General features: G+C 40.2%; 1 protein-coding gene across 1 annotated transcript in view; it reads right to left on the bottom strand.

The window, feature by feature from the left end:
• The window catches only part of OPHN1 (oligophrenin 1), a 594,204-nt gene that overhangs the window by 105,984 nt on the left and 469,881 nt on the right, over nt 1–18,339 (bottom strand). The window contains exon 19 of the mRNA XM_068962396.1: nt 13,781–13,940. Within this exon, the coding sequence (XP_068818497.1) occupies nt 13,781–13,940 (160 nt within the window). The remainder of the gene's footprint in view (nt 1–13,780; nt 13,941–18,339) is intronic.

Here is an 18,339-nt window from a genome sequence, read left to right as displayed (position 1 = left end):
CCCATGTAGCCTTTCATAGGTGTCTGCTCATTTGAAGAAGCAGTCATATTTTCCAGACCTTATGGATTGACTTTGGTAAAGGTAAAGATTTGGTAAAGATTGACTTTGCCTTTCACCTGTGAGTGGAGGCATGCAGGGTTGTGCTATGACCCCCAGTCTTGTAGTATAGTGTGCTAAGTTTAGGAGCACGTCAGGCACTGTGGGGGCATGATGTCTCTTTGGCTGAAGCTACCGGGGTCCACAGTATCATCAACTCCGTGGTGCTTGGTAGGTAACTGTGGGGGGTCAACAGTAGCTGCAAGGATTATTGGCATCCTAAGTGGAACCTCCAGGACCAATAGCTAGGGACCAGGGCAGTCAGCAGTGATGGGTGGAGTTGCTGGTGTACACAAACTCAGCTAAAGGGACCAGTTGCAGGTGCTTGTTTATAGGCAAGGGCTAATTGCAGACAGACATGTAAAGTGATGGGAACAAGGGCAAATTGCAAAGGTCAGGGCCAACTATGAGCTCACTGACAGCTGTAGAGGCCCTAGATGTCAGAATGATCTCCTATGGCTGCACACTCTTCCCCCAAGTATGCACACTTCAGTAGAGGCTTGTGACATAGTTCAGGTTAGAGATATGCAGGCCCACAGATGGAAGGATGGGTGCTATTGTGTTGGCCAGTGACAGAAGGCGTACATAGCCTGATCTGAGCCCATAAGTAGTGGTGGAGTCCCTGGATATTGGTGTACATTCCTGCAGCTGCATACACTGCCCCTCCAACCCCCGCCCCAGGCATGCATGCTGCAGTAGCAGCTGGTGATTTGAGTTGGGCTTCGGGTATGCAGGTACATAGCCAGAAGGGCAAGTTACAGCTGGGCACAGTGATGCTGGCCAGTGACAGAAAGCAGAGCTTGATTCAGGTCCACAAGCAGTTGTCATCCATGGCTGCATGCCTTTCCTCCAGGATGTGTGCATTATGGTGGAGGCCAAAGATGAGGATCAGGCCAGTGGAATGCAGGGGCACAAATGGGTAGGCTAGCTCCAAATGTGGGCACAGTGGCAGTGGGGACCCTAGGGTCTGTAAGCTGGTGTACTAAACCAGCCCTATTCAGACAGCTGCAGGCCCACACTGGCTGTAGGCATGGTTCCTGGGCTCCAGTGGGGTGAGGAGGGTCTCAGGCAGCTTGTGTTTCACACTTGTGCAGCTGCAGACACTTTGGATGGCTGCCAATGTGGTTCCTGTACTCATCAGGGGTGAGTGGGTGGAGAGAGTGGAGACTGATTCAGTTGGCTGGCATTAGGGAACATGAATACCTGTGAGGAGAAAGCTGATGAGATCTATAAGGGGTCCACAGCAGCTGTGCTGACCACTGGCTTCATCGATGGTGAAATCCTCTGAGTTTTGTCTGCAGAGCAGGTCTCTGTGGAGTTTAATCAGTCCCACTGCATGTCTGCTAATAACAGCCTCTGCTTTTCTTCTTTGTTCCCAGTCAGCTGTATACATTTCTGCTTTGCGGGTCTGAATAGTATGAAACCAAAGTAGAACCTTTACATAGTACCATGAGAGGCTGGAGAAGCTGGTCACTCACCTTCCTCTTTCCTTCCTGGCAAAAGGAACTCTTTCTAGCTGGGAAGTTCTTTCTTGGCACAAACAATGCTGACTTGAAGGATGGGGATGATGCAACCAAAATGCAATTTCTTCCTTCTCTTTTTGTGAAATTATTCTCTTTTTGTTGTTTTTGTTGTTCTAATGTGTTTCTAAAACTTCTTAAGTAGACTATAGAAGCCTCCTAGAGGTTTTTGTTCATGGATAGCTATCCAATCATTGATCAATATGAGGGGACAAGGAAGTTAGATTTTCTACCATCACCATTTTTTCTGCCAAGCTTCATGTTGCCTTTCTGTTATTGATTTCTAGTTTGCTTCCATTGGAACCAGAGAAATCATGCATGATTTCAATTTAAAAAGACTGAAGCTTGTTTTATAGACTAGGATATTGTCTACCTTGTTATATGTTCTATGGTCACTTGAAAATAATGTATATTTTGCTATTGTTGGGTATAGTATTCATAAATATTGATCAGATCCTGTTGTTTGATGGTGCTCTTGACTTCTAAATCATTTCTTATTTTCTGTATAATTGCATTTTCAGTTGTTGGGAGAGGAGGTTGTTAAAGTTTAATTATGGATTTTCTTCTTTCTTCTTTCAGTTCTAAAAGTTTTTGCTTCATTGATTTGAAGCTTCTTTGATTATTTTGTGCATAACCATTTAGGATTGCTATGTTTTCTTGAACATTTCTTAGAATTCCAATTTCATTGATTTATAGGGTTTCTGAGTGCATCTCTTTATATAGGTGGTTAGTGGTTACTTTAGGTATTATATTGTACATACATAACTTATAGGCTACTAAGTGTCAACATTTCATGTGTTTGGTGAAATGTGCAAATTTCTTTTCACTTGATGTTCTTTGTGTTCCATCTATTATAATACAACTATCAAGTATTATCTTCACATACACTGAGACTCATATCAGATCACATTATAATTTTTGCTTTATCTCAATAAAGCTGGAAAATTTATTTTATGCGTTAAGCATCAAACATAATTGAGAAAACTCAAGGGGAGAAGAAAAATCTATTAAATGTATCCACAATTTTGCTCTTTCTGTTGTTTTTTATTCTGTCCTGCTATTCCAAAAGCCCTTCCTTTATTGTGCCCTTTCTGTTTAGAGAACTTTCTTTAGTCATTCTTTCAGGATGCATGTGTGTGTCCTCAGTCGCTTCAGTCATGTCTGACTCTTTGTGACCCTATGGACTGTAGCCCACCAGGCTCCTCTGTCTATGGGATTCTCTAGGCAAGAATATTGTACTGGGTTGCCATGTCCTCCTCTGACCCAGGGATCACACTCATGTCTCTTATGTCTCCTGTATTGGCAGGTGGGTGTTTTGTTTTTGTTTTTTTTTTAACCACTTAACCACCTTGGAAGTCCATCCCCAGACTGCTACAAACCTTTAATTTCCAGAGTCCTAGAAAATATGAAGTTGACAATTTTGACAGTTTTCTCATTGATTTTTTTTTTCCAGAGCAGAGAGTTTTTGGATATACCTAATCTTTAACCTTTCTCAGTATCCGAGAAATAGTTTTTATACTTTAAAACTTTAATTATCTCTGTATTTGCATCTGTATTGTTTATGCCCCCTCTCTCTTATCTTAATGGCAGTTACCCTGAAGCTATCTGAAACAACCTGATCTTTGGTGCTGGTCTGGCCACCACTGTCTAACTGAAAATTTTCAAAAGGGCTGGCTTGAGAAAGTTTGAGGGCCACTTGGTTATTTCCTGTTGAAGCTGCTTCCACAAAGTTACCACTTAAATCAGCTTAAGTGTGTCTCATAAGACTTTGCTAAAAGTGGCAAGAAGCAGCTAACACATATCAACATGATATTTTTCAACCAGTACCACTACAGCTAGCGGGTCTGTTAGAAAGTGATCTGATTTATAAGGAATCAGTTGTAATATAATTAACAAGTGTTTTGCCATGATATGACTAGGGTTATCAGCTTCTTTGCCACTAGTACCACCTAGGAACCTCTCTTTTAGAACATGTCTGCTGTAACAAATTTTCATAATTGTCTGTTGTTTGGATAGCATAATTTCTGTTATTCAAAAAGTTCACTGTTTCTATTTCCTAGCCTTTCTATTGTATTGTTTAGTCCATCCACTGAATCTAAAAATTTCACTCAATGCATTTTCCCATTCTATATTTTCAATTGGTTCTTATTTATATCTTCTGTTCCTTTGCTGAGTCTTTGTACTTCTCTACAGAAATTTTCCATTGTTGTTCAGTCACTAAGTTGTGTCCAACTCTTTGCGACCCATGGACTGCGGCATGCCAGGGTTCCTTGTCCTTCACTATCTCCCTAGGTTTGCTCCAACTCATGTCCATTCAGTTGGTGCTTTCCCAGCATCAGGGTATTTTCCAATGAATCTGCTCTTTGCTTCAGATGGCCTAAGTATTGGAGCTTCAGCTTCAGCATCAGTCCTTCCAGTGAATGAATATTCAGAGTTGATTTCTTTAGGACTTATGGGTTTGGTCTCCTTGCAGTCCAAGCAACCCTCAAGAGTCTTCTCCAGCACCACAATTCAAAAGTATCAATTCTTCAGTGTCCAGTCTTCTTATGGTCCAACTCTAACATCTGTACATGACTACTGGAAAAACCATAGCTTTGATTATATGGAGCTTTGTCAGCAAAGTGATGTCTCTGCATTTTAATATGCTGTCTAGGTCATACTGAGAGAGCTAATTCTTAGGTGGGTTGATCAAAGAGTCCTCAAGGAGGGAGGGGTCCAGGGATCTCAAGGAGGAGAAAGGACACAGTCCATAAGACATTTTTTCTTAAATTCTGAGCTGTTATGAAAACAATATTTTAAGATTAACTTTCTTTAAGCCTAATTGGGGGCAGGAGGAAAAGGGGACAACAGAGGATGAGATGACTGGATGGCATCACTGACTCGATGGACGTGAGTTTAAGTAAACTCCGGGAGTTGGTGATGGACAGGGAGGCCTGGCATGCTGCTATTCATGGGGTTGCAAAGAGCCAGACACGACTGAGCAACTGAACTGAACTGAATGATTACACAACAGAGCAACTGATCTTGCTCAAGGGTATGTTTTTCCTCAAGCTCTGTGCTAATGATTATATAACAATGTATCTTGCTTGTTTCTCCTAATAAGAACATTCTGACTGATCTTGTTATTTTAAGACTTATGTTGTGGGAGTGGGTCTGGTAAAACCTTTCTGCTGTTAGTTCTAATCTTGTTAATTTAAGATGTATGTTGTGGGAGTGAGTCTGGTAAAAATATATAAGGCCTTGATAAGACTAGCAAGTGGGGCACTCTCTGTCCTCCTTCTGATGTCTATGTCAGAAGCTTTCTCTGTCCTTTTCCACTGTAATAAAACTTCTGCCACACAAAAGCTCTGAATGATTAAGCCTGGTCCCTGGTCCCCAAGCTAAATCTTCAGGGATTAGGCAACTAACACTGTTCACCTATCAACACCTTTCCTTCCAAGGAGCAAGGCTTCCATTTGTTTCAAATGTATTCCTAATTGCTCATTAAAGCATTTTTATGGTGAATGCTTTAAAACTCTTATCAGATAATTAACAATTATATCATCTGTCATCTGTGTTGCTACTGGAGGTCTTTTCTCATTCATGTTGAGATCTTCCTGGTTCTTGGTATGGAAAATAATTTTCAACTGAAGTCTGTACATTTTGAGAATTATGCAAATCTTGTTTTTGCTTATACTTTCTGTTAGTGCAGGCCTCCTCTGACAGTGTCTCTGATGGGAGAAGCACTATCTTATTATTACCAGGATGCCTGGAAATCCAGATTTTCAACTTTCCCTCTACATCCCCATGGGAAGGAAAAAATTCTTGTCACTGATAGGCAAAAGTAGGAGTTGAGGCTCCTCACTACACCCTGTTCTAGAATGTGAAGACAAGTGGACCTTAGGAAGAATTACTAAGAACAAAGCTAGTGGAGGTGATAGAATTCCACTTGAGTTACTTCAAATTCTAAAAGATGATGCTGTTAAAGTGCTTTACTCAATATGCCAGAAAATTTGGAAAACTAAGCAATGGCCACAGGACTGAAAAAGGTCAGTTTTCATTTCAATCCCAAAGAAAGGCAATGCCAAAGGATGTTCAAACGATCATACAATTACACTCATTTCATATGCTAGCAAGGTAATGCTCAAAATCCTTCAAGCTAGGCCTCAACAGTATGTGAACCAAGAAATTCCAGATGTACAAGATAGATTTAGAAAAGGCAGAGGAACCAGAGATCCAATTACCAACATCCGTTGGATAACAGAAAAAGAAAGAGCATTCCAGAAAAACATCTACTTCTGCTTCATTGACTACTACATGAAAGCCTTTGACTGTGGATCACAACTGTGGAAAATTCTTAAAGAAATGGGAATGCCAGACCACCTTACCTGCCTCTTGAGAAACTGGTATGCAGGTAAGGAAGTAAGTTAGAACTGGACATGGAACAATGGATTGATTCAAACTGTGAAAGGACTATGTCAAGGCTGTATATTGTCCCCTGGCTTATTTAAATTATACGCACAGTACATCATGCAAAATGCTGGGCTGGATGAATCATAATCTGGAATTAAGATTGTCAGGAGACATGTCAACAACCTCTGATATGCAGATGACACCACCCTAATGGCAGAAAGTGAAGAGGAACTAAAGAGCCTCTTGAGGAAGGTGAAACAAGAGAGTGAAAAGGCTGGCTATTATACAGAGTGAAGTAAATCAGAAAGAAAAACACCAATACAGTATATTAACACATATATATGGAATTTAGAAAGATGGCAATTATGACCCTATATGAGAGACAGCAAAAGAGACACAGATGTAAAGAACAGACTTTTGGACTCTGTGAGAGGAGAGGGTGGGATGATTTGAGAGAAGAGCATTGAAACATGTATATTATCATATGAGAAACAGATCGCCAGTCCAGCTTTGATGCATGAGACAGGGTGCTCAGGGCTGTTGCACTGGGATGACCCTGAAGGATGGGATGGGGAGGGAGGTGGGAGGAGATTTCGGGATGGGGAACACATGTACACTCATGGCTGATAAATGTAAATGCATGGCAAAAACTACTACAATATTGTAAAATAATCAGTATCTAATTAAAATAAATAAATTAATTAAAAAAAAACAAACCTCCACATTCAAAAAACTAAGATCACGGCATCTGGTCCCATCAATTCATGGCAAATAGATGGGGAAAAAATGTAAACAGTGGTGGATTTTATTTTCTTGGGCTCCAAAATCATTGTGGATGGTGAATGCAGCCGTGAAATTAAAGGATGCTTGCTCCTTGAAAGAAAAACTATGACAAACCTAGACAGCGTATTAAAAAGCAAAGACATCCCTTTGCCAACAAAGGTCAGTACAGTTAAAGCTATGGTTTTTCCAGCAGTCATGCATGGATATGAGAGTTGGACCATAAAGAAGGGTGAGTGCCAAATAATTGATGTTTTTGAACTGTGGTGCTGGAGAAGACTCTCGAAAGTCTCTTGGACAGCAAGGAGATCAAACCAGGCAATCCTAAAGGAAACCAGTCCTGAATATTCATTGGAAGGACTGACACTAAAGCTCCAATACTTTGGCCACCTCATTCGAAGGGCCAATTCATTGGAAAAGACCCTGATGCTGGGAAAGATTAAGGGCAGAAAGAGAAAGGAGTGACAGAGAATGAGATGGTTGAATGGTATCACTGACTCAACAGACCTGAGTTTTGAGTATACTCTCTTAGATAGTGAAGGACAGGGAAGCCTGGCATGCTGCAGTCCATGGAGTTGCACTGAGTCAGACATGACTTAAGTGACTGAACAACAACAACAACTAGGCCCTGTTGATACCACTCTGGCTGGAAAAGAAGGGTGTCCATTACTTTTCCCCACATGGTCTTCTTTCCTTTGACACCAGTGTGGTAGACTTATTACCACTGAGTGATAATGTCCTGTATTTCCAGCAGGCCTCCTCTGACATAATAGATGGTGGGGGAGGTTGAGGATGAAGATGAGGATGAAGTCTGGTTCCCAACTGGCCTCCTTGAGATAATCACATGGAGCAGGAAGAGGTTGGTTGAGGTGCCTTGTTACAGACTGGCTTTCCACTCTGCCTTTGCTGAGACTGGGGGTGAGGCCTAAAGTTTTTGGTGGCATTTTGGTGTGAAGGGGTTATCAAAAATTTTTTTCTTTGTTGTGAGGCTGTTTTTCTCCAGTTCCCTTGGATAGTGAGAACAGGTTTTTGCTGGGACCATTTCGACTGTACCCATTGATGTTCTTAGTTTGTCAGCTTCTATACCACTCAATCTGGGAAACATGAGGCAAAACCAAACCTCTGATGACTTGCGGCCCCATCATTCCTCAGGTCCCAAGATCCATAGCTGGTCTGGTGTGCCTTATTCCCTTCAAATTTTAGATTCTTCATTTTTAAATTTTTTAAAAATTTTATATTGGAGCATATTTGATTAACAATGTGTTAGTTTCAGGTGGCTCAGTTATACATATTCATGTATCTATTAATTTTAAAGTACTTTTCCCATTTAGATTACAGAATCTTGGGCAATGTTCCCTGTGCTATAAAGTAGTTCCTTGTTATCTGTTTTAAATATAGCAGTGTCTACTTGTCAGTCTTAAACTCCCAGTTTTTCCCTGCCCTTTACTCTACTCCCCTTTAACCATAAATTTGTTGTCTAAGTCTATGAGTCTGTTTCTGTTCTGTGCTGGTTTCATATATAGTGTCTAGTGTTTTTAACCTTTTCAAGTAGAGGAATAAAATATGCACATTAATGCATTTGTGTATGTGTATATGTACTGCTTTTCTTTGACAGAATGACAAAGAAGAAATTATTGAAATGACAATTGGAACTAGGAGTTGAGAATAGGTAAAGGGTGGAATTCTCTTCTATTCTACACTTTCTTCATGGTTGGAAATTTTTACCATGTATTGCTCATATTTATGGAGAAGGCAATGGCACCCCACTCCAGTACTCTTGCCTGGGAAATCCAATGGACGGAGGAGCCTCATAGGCTGTAGTCCACGAGGTCGCTAAGAGCGACTTCACTTTCATGCATTGGAGAAGGAAATGGCAACTCACTCCAGTGTTCTTGCCTGGAGAATCCCAAGGACGGGGGAGCCTGGCGGGCTGCCATCTATGGGGTCGCACAGAGTCGGACATGACTGATGCGACTTAGCAGCAGCAGCAGCAGCTCATATTTAAAAATTTTTAAAACACTTAAAACAGTAGATACTTTTCAGTACCTGTCTTACATGACATGTCTTGGGAACTGGAAACCACTGTCCACTTGTTCTTTCCCAAAACCATCTCCTTTCCAGGAGTCTATGACTCCCTAGCTCCTCATTCTCCTGTAACTGAACGTTCTTTTTTTTTTTTTTTTTAATTTATTTTGTGGTCTCTTCTAATGGCCCTTAAAACATTGGCACTCCCTAGGTTTCAATCTTTGGTCTAACATTTATTCTCCTGCTTCAAGTATTCCCTAGGCAAGACTATTTGCTCGCATGGTTTTAACCACTGCTTCTATGCTATAAAAGGCCAACTGTATGTCCCTAATCTTGTTCTCCTATCTTACCTCAGAGGTCTCACAGGCCTATCTATCATAACTTGTCTCAAACTGAACTCATGCTCTTTTTTTTTTTTTTCCAATTCTTCTCCTTCCTCAGCCTATCCATCACAGTAAAATGGCAACTTCATCCTTCCAGTTGCTAAGATATAAAACCTCGAAGTTATCAATGACTCCTCTTTGTCTCCCATATTCCACATATGATTTGTCAGCAAGTCCTGACAGCTCTGCCTTCAAAATTATTTAGAATCCAACCATTTTTCACCATCTCCACTGTTTGTACCACCATCATCTGAGGTACAAACCACTTCTTAATTCCATTATTGAAACAGGTTCCTAATCAGTCTTCTTGCTTCTACCCTTGTTCCCCTACAGCTGTTATCCATCCAGAATATTCCTATTAAGTCAAATCATGTCATTTCTCTAGTCAAAAACATCACTTTATCCTACTCAGATAGCAAAGTCAAATTTCTTCTTTTGATTCATCCATTCTAGCCAATCTGGCCTCATTTTTGTACCATGAACATGATAAGCACATTTCTGCCTCAGACATTTTCTACTTAACATTTCTTCAGCCTAGATTGCTTTCTCCACTGACACCTGAATGAACTATTCCTTTATTTCTTGTAGGTCTCTTCTCAGAAGAGGTAGGTCTTCTCAGAAGACCAATGAGGTCTTCCTGGGCACTGTATTTAAAATTTGAAAATCACTTCTCTCAACAATTCCTATGCCCCTTTTCTGCTTTACTGTTCATCTTAATGGTCATCACCATTTAATATACTATATATTTTACTTACATGGACACTGCTTTTCTAATTTACATAAAAGTTGTATCTCCAGCGCCTAAAACAATACCTGGCAAATGTGGGTTCAGCTCAGTTCTGTTCAGTCGCTCAGTTGTGTCTGGCTCTTTGCGACCCCATGAACCGCAGTACGCCAGGCCTCCCTGTCCATCACCAAATCCAGAGTCCACCCAAACCCATGTACATTGTGTCGGTGATGCCATCCAGCCATCTCATCCTCTGTTGTCCCTTTTTCCTCCTGCCCTCAATCTTTCCCAGCATCAGGGTCTTTTCAAATGAGTCAGCTCTTCACATCACAAATGTGGGTACTCAATACATATTTTCTGAATGAATGAACCAAACCAGTTAATCAATATATAATATTTGCTCTTCAGACCATGAGTCAGAAAATTACAGCTCACAGGTCTGCTGCCAGTTTTGCCAATGGAATTTTACTGGTTTGACAGAAAACAACAAAATTATATAAAGTAATTATCCTACAATAAAAATATAAATTAATTTTTTAAAAGTTTGTCAATTCCTGCTTTGGATTCATAGTCAACTACTTCTAAGATATTGATCTCTGGATATATTTCAGAAATCTCAAATCCAATATGGCCCAAATTGAGCTTTTTCTCCATCCCTCCAAAATTTTCTCATTCTGTATTTCTTACATGTATGAAGTACAGCCCCATCCACACAGTATCCCAAATGTAAGTCTATTCATCATACTACTTAAGTTTGAAGCAAGGCTTTCCCAAGCTTGTAAGAGAGTCAATTTCTAGGCCAGTTGATAAGAAGTCCGGGGTCCCCGAGGAGCAGAAAGGGGTCTGGGGTTCTCAAGGAGGAGATAGTGGTCTGGAATTCTCAAAGAGGAGGAAAGGACAAACATTTTTTTCTACATTACTTAGTCACATAAAATGTTTTTTTTCTTTAAGCCCAGAGCTAATAATTACATAACAAAATAACTCAGCTTAAACTTTGTACTAAGGATTATATAACAATAATGTATCCTGCTTGAGAACAGTTTCTCCTTCTTGAAAACCTTCTAACTAATCCTGTTATCTTAAAATGTATATTATGGGAGTGGGTCTAGTTAGATCTTTCTATTGTTAGTTCTAATCCTATCATCTTAAAATGTAAGTTGTGGGAATGGGTCTAGTAAGATCTTTACAACCTTGAGACATTCTTTTGATTTATTATAATAATCAATTAAAAAGTAGCTCCCTTGCTAAGACTAACGAGGGGGGCACTCTTTGGCCTCCTTCTGATGTCTATGTCAGAAGCTTTCTCTGTCCCTTTTTCAGTTTAATAAAAATCTGCTACACAAACGCTTTTGAGTGATCAAGCCTGGTCCCTGGTCCCAAAGCTAATTCTTCTTTGGAGATCAGACTCCAACATCTTTCATCATAAGCTATCACTTGCAAGAACTATTTCAAACATTCCAAACTCCTTAATGAGTCAAAGTCTAGTCATTTTAGGTTATGGCCACTGTCTGCCTCCAATCACATCTCCTGCCACTCCTATTTCCATTTCATGATCCAATAACATAAAATGGTTAGGGATTTTAGGCCCTTGGGCCTTAGTTCATGCTGGACCATCTTCTGGAAATTTCATTTCCCTATTTTCCTTTCTTTCCCACTTTAAATACTGATATAGGTTGTACTTCTCTGCAAGTACCCATCTTTGATAAACCCAAAGTGCCCTGTATATACCCAGTAATACAACTGTACCAAAATGATTGCTGAGGCAGCACAGCATAGTGATTAAATACTTCAACTCTGAGCCAGGTACTTGGATTTAAATTCCAGGTTTGTCACTAGCTAAGTTTGGGGCATGTAACTATCACATGTGGGTGTGTGCTCAGTTGCTTCAGTCATGTCTGACTCTTGCTACCAGTACCATGAACAGTAGCCCACCAGTCTCCTCATTCATGATATTTCCCAGGCAAGGATACTGGAGTGGGCTGCCATTTCCTCCTCCAGGGGATCTTCCTGGCTAGGGGATTGAACCAGAGTCTCCTGCAGCTTCGCATTGTCAGGTAGATTCTTTACCATTGAGCCACCTGGGAAGCACAACTATCACACAGCATGTGTTTATTATCACCTTCACATTTCATCTGAAAAAAAAATGACTACCAGAGAAGTTACATTATTAAAAGTAACAAAGATAATATGGCAAAGAATACCAATTGTTCTCCAAAATCCATTCTCTATTTCTTTTAGTAAAAAAACTAAAGTCTTAGCTGGACACATGGCTGCCCCAAATAAAAACTAAATTTCCCTGCTTCTCTTATAGCTAGTGGAGAAGACAATGGCAACCCACCATGGATGGAGGAACCTGGTAGGCTGCAGTCCATGGGGTCGTGAAGAGTTGAACATGACTGAGCAACTTCACTTTCACTTTTCACTTTCATGCATTGGAGAAGGAAATGGCAACACACTCCAGTGTTCTTGCCTGGAGAATCCCAGGGACGGTGGAGCCTGGTGGGCTGCCATCTATGGGGTTGCACAGAGTCGGACACGACTGAAGTGACTTGGCAGCAGCAGCTTATAGCTAGATGTGACCATGAGATTAAGTTCTGATAAATGGTATGTAAATAAAAGTAATATGTGAGACTTCCAGGTCATTGCCTTAAAGGAAACAGCTATATCCTCCACTTCCTTTCTTTCATCCTTCCCAGTTGATATAATGTAGAAAATACTTGGTCATGTAAGTGAAGCAACACCTTAGGGATGACAGAACAACAAAGAAGTAACCTGAGTTATAGTCCTTGTGAAATCACCATATCAGGCCTGGACAAACTTGCTGAACTGTTACAGAACCAAGAAATAAATGTCTTGAAGCTGTTGTGGTGTCTTAGCAGCTTAATCTATGTATCTTACCTAATGTATCCTATCCTAAGAGCTTGGATTTGAACGGTACATACCACCTGGACTGTATCACCAGTCCCCTCCCCATGAAGAAACTTTTTTATTGAATTGTGCTCTGCTAAGGATTGGGGGCAGGAGGAGAAGGGGACAACAGAGGATGAGATGGCTGGATGGCATCACTGACTCGATGGACCTGAGTCTGAGTGAACTCCAGGAGTTGGTGATGGACAGGGAGGCCTGGTGTGCTGCAATTCATGGGGTCGCAAAGAGTCGGACATGACTGAGTGACTGAACTGAAGAGGGTACTGGCTGCTAGAAAGCTAAGAGTCAAATGTAGGGTCATTCACAGCAAGTGTATGCTGCTGCTAAGTCACCTCAGTCGTGTCCAACCCCATCAGGCTCCCCCGTCCCTAGGATTCTCCAGGCAAGTGTATAGGACTTGTCAATAAGTATTTCTTGTCTAGCTTCACCCTTGGGTTTATTTTCTGTCTGTATCATTATTTTTCACTTTTGATTTGACCTAATTATAATGTACACTACCTCATATTTTACATACCATAAAAATATAACACCTTAAATTCTTTCAGAATGTGATGGGATTTAAATAAGGGGATTTAAACCATTTCTTTATGGTTTAATTGTACATATACCATTTTTACACCTATCATTTTCCTTTGTTTACATAATTGTCTCCATATTATACAATTAATTCCTTAAAGGTATGGACTGTGATATTTTTCTTCTTCTATACATTCTTGCATAGAGCTTGACAAAAGAATAGTTGACTACTCAAGCAATGTTTGTTGAATAAATGAATTTCACAAGGTCAACAATGCTATTAAATGTCACTATATCATACAGAATTTCCTTCCATTGTAACCTGAGCCAGAGAGAAGATACAGCTTTAAAAATTGGCTAGGGGAAAGTGTCACATGTTTGGAGGAGTGATGGTGAGGACAGGAAATACATACCTTGACAAAGTGCTCAATTAGGATTTCCACCACAATATTCTGGAATTTGATGTTCATCATGGCAGCCACAGTGTCCTCCTGAGCTCTCATGAGAGTGGGCCCAAAGATCACCCCCATGTTAGAGGGGGTCATAAGATTCTCTTTGCTGTGCTCACACACACTGCCAGAAGAGAAAGATAATGATTAACAAGATTTTTTCCAAGACCCTCTTGTAACTAAAACTATGTTAGATGCTTTAGGGGGTAAGAGAAACTACAAAGCAGAAGAAAAGGAGAGTTCCAAAATATAAATGGTAAGAAAAGATTACAAAGGAAGCAACTAGCAAAGAATACAAGATAGTGTTTAATTAGGGGCCAAAGTGAAACATAGCTAACTTAGTTCGTAGCACTGTACAAGTCACGAGAAGGGAAGTAGATGGCTATAGTGTCTGGAAAGACAGGTGAGAAGCAAGATGGCATTCCAGGGCAAGAGTTACAGCATATATAAAGAAAAAGCACATAGAGAAAGTTCCTACCACTCTTAGCAGTCAGGAATCTAGTCTCTTCCTCAGCTCTAGCTAGAGAGGCAAAGAGCTCAAAGAACCAAAAGAGATCTTAAAGAACAGCACTTTTGCATTATCCTTACTTTATAGATGAGAAAATAGAGGTCCAATGAATGGGATTTGGCTGAAGCCATAATCAGTTAGCTTGATTACTGAAGGGCCTGTAATCCAAAATTTTCTTGTCCTTAATTACGTTCTTTACTTAAATTACCTTTAGTGGCTTCCTATTACTTATAGGGCACTGCCAATTGTCCTTAAAGTAGCAATTAAACTCTACAGTAACTTGACACCTACTTCCAATCTCAATGCACAGCCTGGGCTCTGAAGCTGACCTGGGTTTGAATCCCAACACTGTCACCCATTAGATGTGTAACAGTGCATGTTGGTGACCTAACCTCTCTGGGCTTAAACTTTCCCACTTGTGAAAATAGTATACATCTCAGAAGGTTGTGAAATAAATAGAGCTAAATTGCATTAGAAAGGTATCCTAGAAATATTTAATTAGAAGTATCTACTATTATAATGACCTCTCCGGGAGGCTCCATCTAAAAATTGCAGACATATAACACCCATAGGTTGTTGTTGTTCAGTCTCTAAGTGGTATTTGACTCTTTGCAACCCCATGGACTGTAGTAACTGGGCTTCCCTGGTGGCTCAGAGGGTAAAGTGTCTGCCTGTAATGTGGGAGACCTGGGTTCGATCCCTGGGTTGGGAAGATCCCCTGGGAAAGGAAATGGCCACCCACTCCAGTACTCTTGCCTGGAAAATCCCATGGATAGAGAAACCTGTAGGCTACAGTCTATGGTAGGCTACAGTGGACTGCAGTAAGTCTGGCTTCCCTGTCCTTCACTATCTCCTGGAGTTTGCTTAGATTCATGTTCATTGGATCAGTGATTCCAACCAATCATCTCATCCTCTGTTGCCTGTTTTTCCTCCTGCCCTAAATTTTTCCAAGCATCAAGGTCTTTATCAATGAGTAAACTCTTCTCTTCAAGTGGCCAAAGTATTGGAGCTTCAGTTTCAGCATCAGTCCTTTCAATATTCAGGGTTGATTTCCTTTAGGATTGACTGGCTTGATATCCTTGCCATCCAAAAGACTCTCAAGAGTCTTCTCCAGCACCACAGTTTGAAAGCATCAGTTCTTTAGTACTCAGCCTTCTTTATGGTCCAACTGTAACATCTGTACATGACTAATGGAAAAACCATAGTGTGGACTATACGGACGTTTGTTGGCAAAGTGATGTCTCTGCTTTTTAAGATGCTGTCTAAGTTTGTCACAGCTTTTTTTCCAGGGAGCAAGTGTCTTAATTTTAAGACCTCAGTCACCATCCACAGCCATCTTGGAGACCAAGAAAATAAAATCCACTGTTGTTTCCATTTTTTTCCTCATCTATTTGCCATGAAGTGATGGGACTAAGTGTCATTCATGATATTAGTTTTTGAATGTTGAGTTTTAAGCCAGCCTTTTCACTCTCCTCTTTTAAACTCATCTAGAGGCTCTTTAGCTCCTCTTCACTTTCTGCCATAAGGGTGGTATCATCTGCATATGTGAGGTTGCTGATATTAATCCCAGCAATCTTGATTCCAGTTTGTGATTCATTCAGCCCAGCATTTCATATGATATATTCTGCATATAAGTTAAATAAGCAGGGTGACAATATACATCCTGATGTAATCCTTTCCTAATTATGACCCAATCCATTGTTCCATGTCCAGTTTTAACTTTTGCTTCTTGACCTGCATACAAATTTCTCAAGAGGCAGGTAAGGTGGGTATACCAGAGTATACCCATATCTTTAAGAATTTTAAAAAATTTGATGTGATCCATACAGTCAAATGCTTTCAAGTAGTCAATGAAGCAGAAGATGTTTTTCTGGAATTCCCTTGCTTTTTCTATGATCCAACAGTTGTTGGCAATATGATCTCTGTTACTCTGTATTTTCTAAACCTAGCCTGTACGTCTGGAAGTTCTCGGTTCATGTACTGCTGAAGCCTAGCTTGAAGGAGTTTGAGCATTATCTTCCTAGCATGTGAAATGAGTGTAACTATGAGGTTGTTTGAACATTATTTAGCATTGCCCTTTGGGACTGGAAAGAAAACTGACCTTTTCCAGGCCTGTGGCCACTGCTCAGTTTTCCAAATTTGCTGGCATATTGAGTGCAGCACTTTAACAGCATCACTTTTAAGATTTGAAATAGCTCAGCTAGAATTCCATCACCTCCACTAGCTTTGTTCCTAGTTATGCCTCCTAAAGTCCACGTGACTTCACACTCTAGGATGTCTGGCTCTAGGTGAGTGACCACACCATTGTGGTAATCCAAATCATTAAGACCTCTTTTTGTATAGCTATTCTGTGTATTCTTCTCATGTCTTCTTAATCACTTCTGCTTCTGTTAGGTCCTTACAGTTTCTGTCCTTTATTGTGCTCATCTCTGCATGAAATGTTCCCTTGATATCTCTAATTTTCTTGAAGAGATCGCTGCTGCTGCTGCTGCTGCTGCTAAGTCACTTCAGCCATGTCCGACTCTGTGCGACCCCACAGACGGCAGCCCATGAGGCTCCCCCATCCCTGGGATTCTCCAGGCAAGAACACTGGAGTGGGTTGCCATTTCCTTCTCCAATGCATGAAAGTGAAAAGTGAAAGTGAAGTCGCTCAGTCGTGTCTGACTCTTCACGACCCAATGGACTGCAACCAGGCTCCTCCACCTGTGGGATTTTCCAGGCAAGAGTACTGGAGTGGGTTGCCATTGCCTTCTCCGAGATAGACTAGTTTATATATACATACATATATATATACCCTTTTTTTTTCAAATTACAAGCACTATATAAATATGAAAAAAAAGGTTAACAAATTATGGAAATAATTTCTAGCCTACATATAAAGTTACAAATATTTAGAGTTGGAAGGAGCCATAAGGGACACAGTCTCTGACCTTCCTGGTGAATTACCTGCACTGAGACACAGAATGATGAAGCAGCTTGCCCCAGGTCACTGAGTTAAAACACAACAATGCTGAACAAGAAAGCAGAGCAAAAAAATCCAGTTCATGGCACTTTCTACTGTGCATTCAGTTCAAATAACGTATGAGTGTCTACTATGTGCAAAGTACTGTATAAAAAATGAAAATACCCTTGTCTCTGCTATCAAGAAGATCACAGTTTACACGGGGAGACAGGCTAGTAGTAGTTACAAAATAAAGCATAAGTAGAATAATAAAAAGTACAGTTAACTATCTTTTGAATCAAATATAATTTGCTTTTTCCTCCTATTGGGCCTTTTCCCACAATTTAATCAAAATCTACCTATCCTGTCTAATAACAAAAAAGGTACATATTAAGAATCATACAAATAAAATGTGAGGAGTAGGGTAACAGTGGTTTTGTGCTTGGTACACCTCTGTTATGTTTCATTTCTTATTACTACTGTACATTATTTTTGTAACCTTTTAAAATGCTTAAGGTCAACACATTCCTTCATAACATTCTGAGTTAAAAATTTTATATTACTTTATAAAATTACATTATAAAGACTGTAGCAAAAAAGAAATATGCCACACATCACTGAAAAAGGAATGAAATGATGCTGTATGCATTAGCTTTGCTAGTTGAAGAGATCGTTAGTCTTTCCCATTTTATTGCTTTCCTCTAGTTCCTTCCATTGATCATTTAAGAAGGCTTTCTTTTCTCTTCTTGCTATTTTCTGCACCTCTGCATTCAGATGGGTGTATCTTTCCCTTTATCCTTTGCCTTTCTCTTCTATTCTCTCCTCAGCTATTTGTAAGGCCTCCTCAGACAACCATTTTGCCTTGTTGCATTTATTTTTCTTTGGGATGGTTTTGGTCACCACCTCTTGTTCATTGTTACAAACCTCCATCCATATTTCTTCAGGCACTCTGTCTACCAGATCTAATCCCTTGAATCTATTTGTCACTTCCATTGTATAATCATAAGGGATTTTATTTAGGTCATACCTGAATGGCCTAGTGGTTTTCCCTACTTTCTTCAATTTGAGTCTGAA

Source organism: Capricornis sumatraensis, chromosome X (assembly GCF_032405125.1).
Source record: "Capricornis sumatraensis isolate serow.1 chromosome X, serow.2, whole genome shotgun sequence".
NCBI classification, from domain to species: domain Eukaryota; kingdom Metazoa; phylum Chordata; class Mammalia; order Artiodactyla; family Bovidae; genus Capricornis; species Capricornis sumatraensis.
This window is presented reverse-complemented; position numbering and strand designations above follow the sequence as displayed.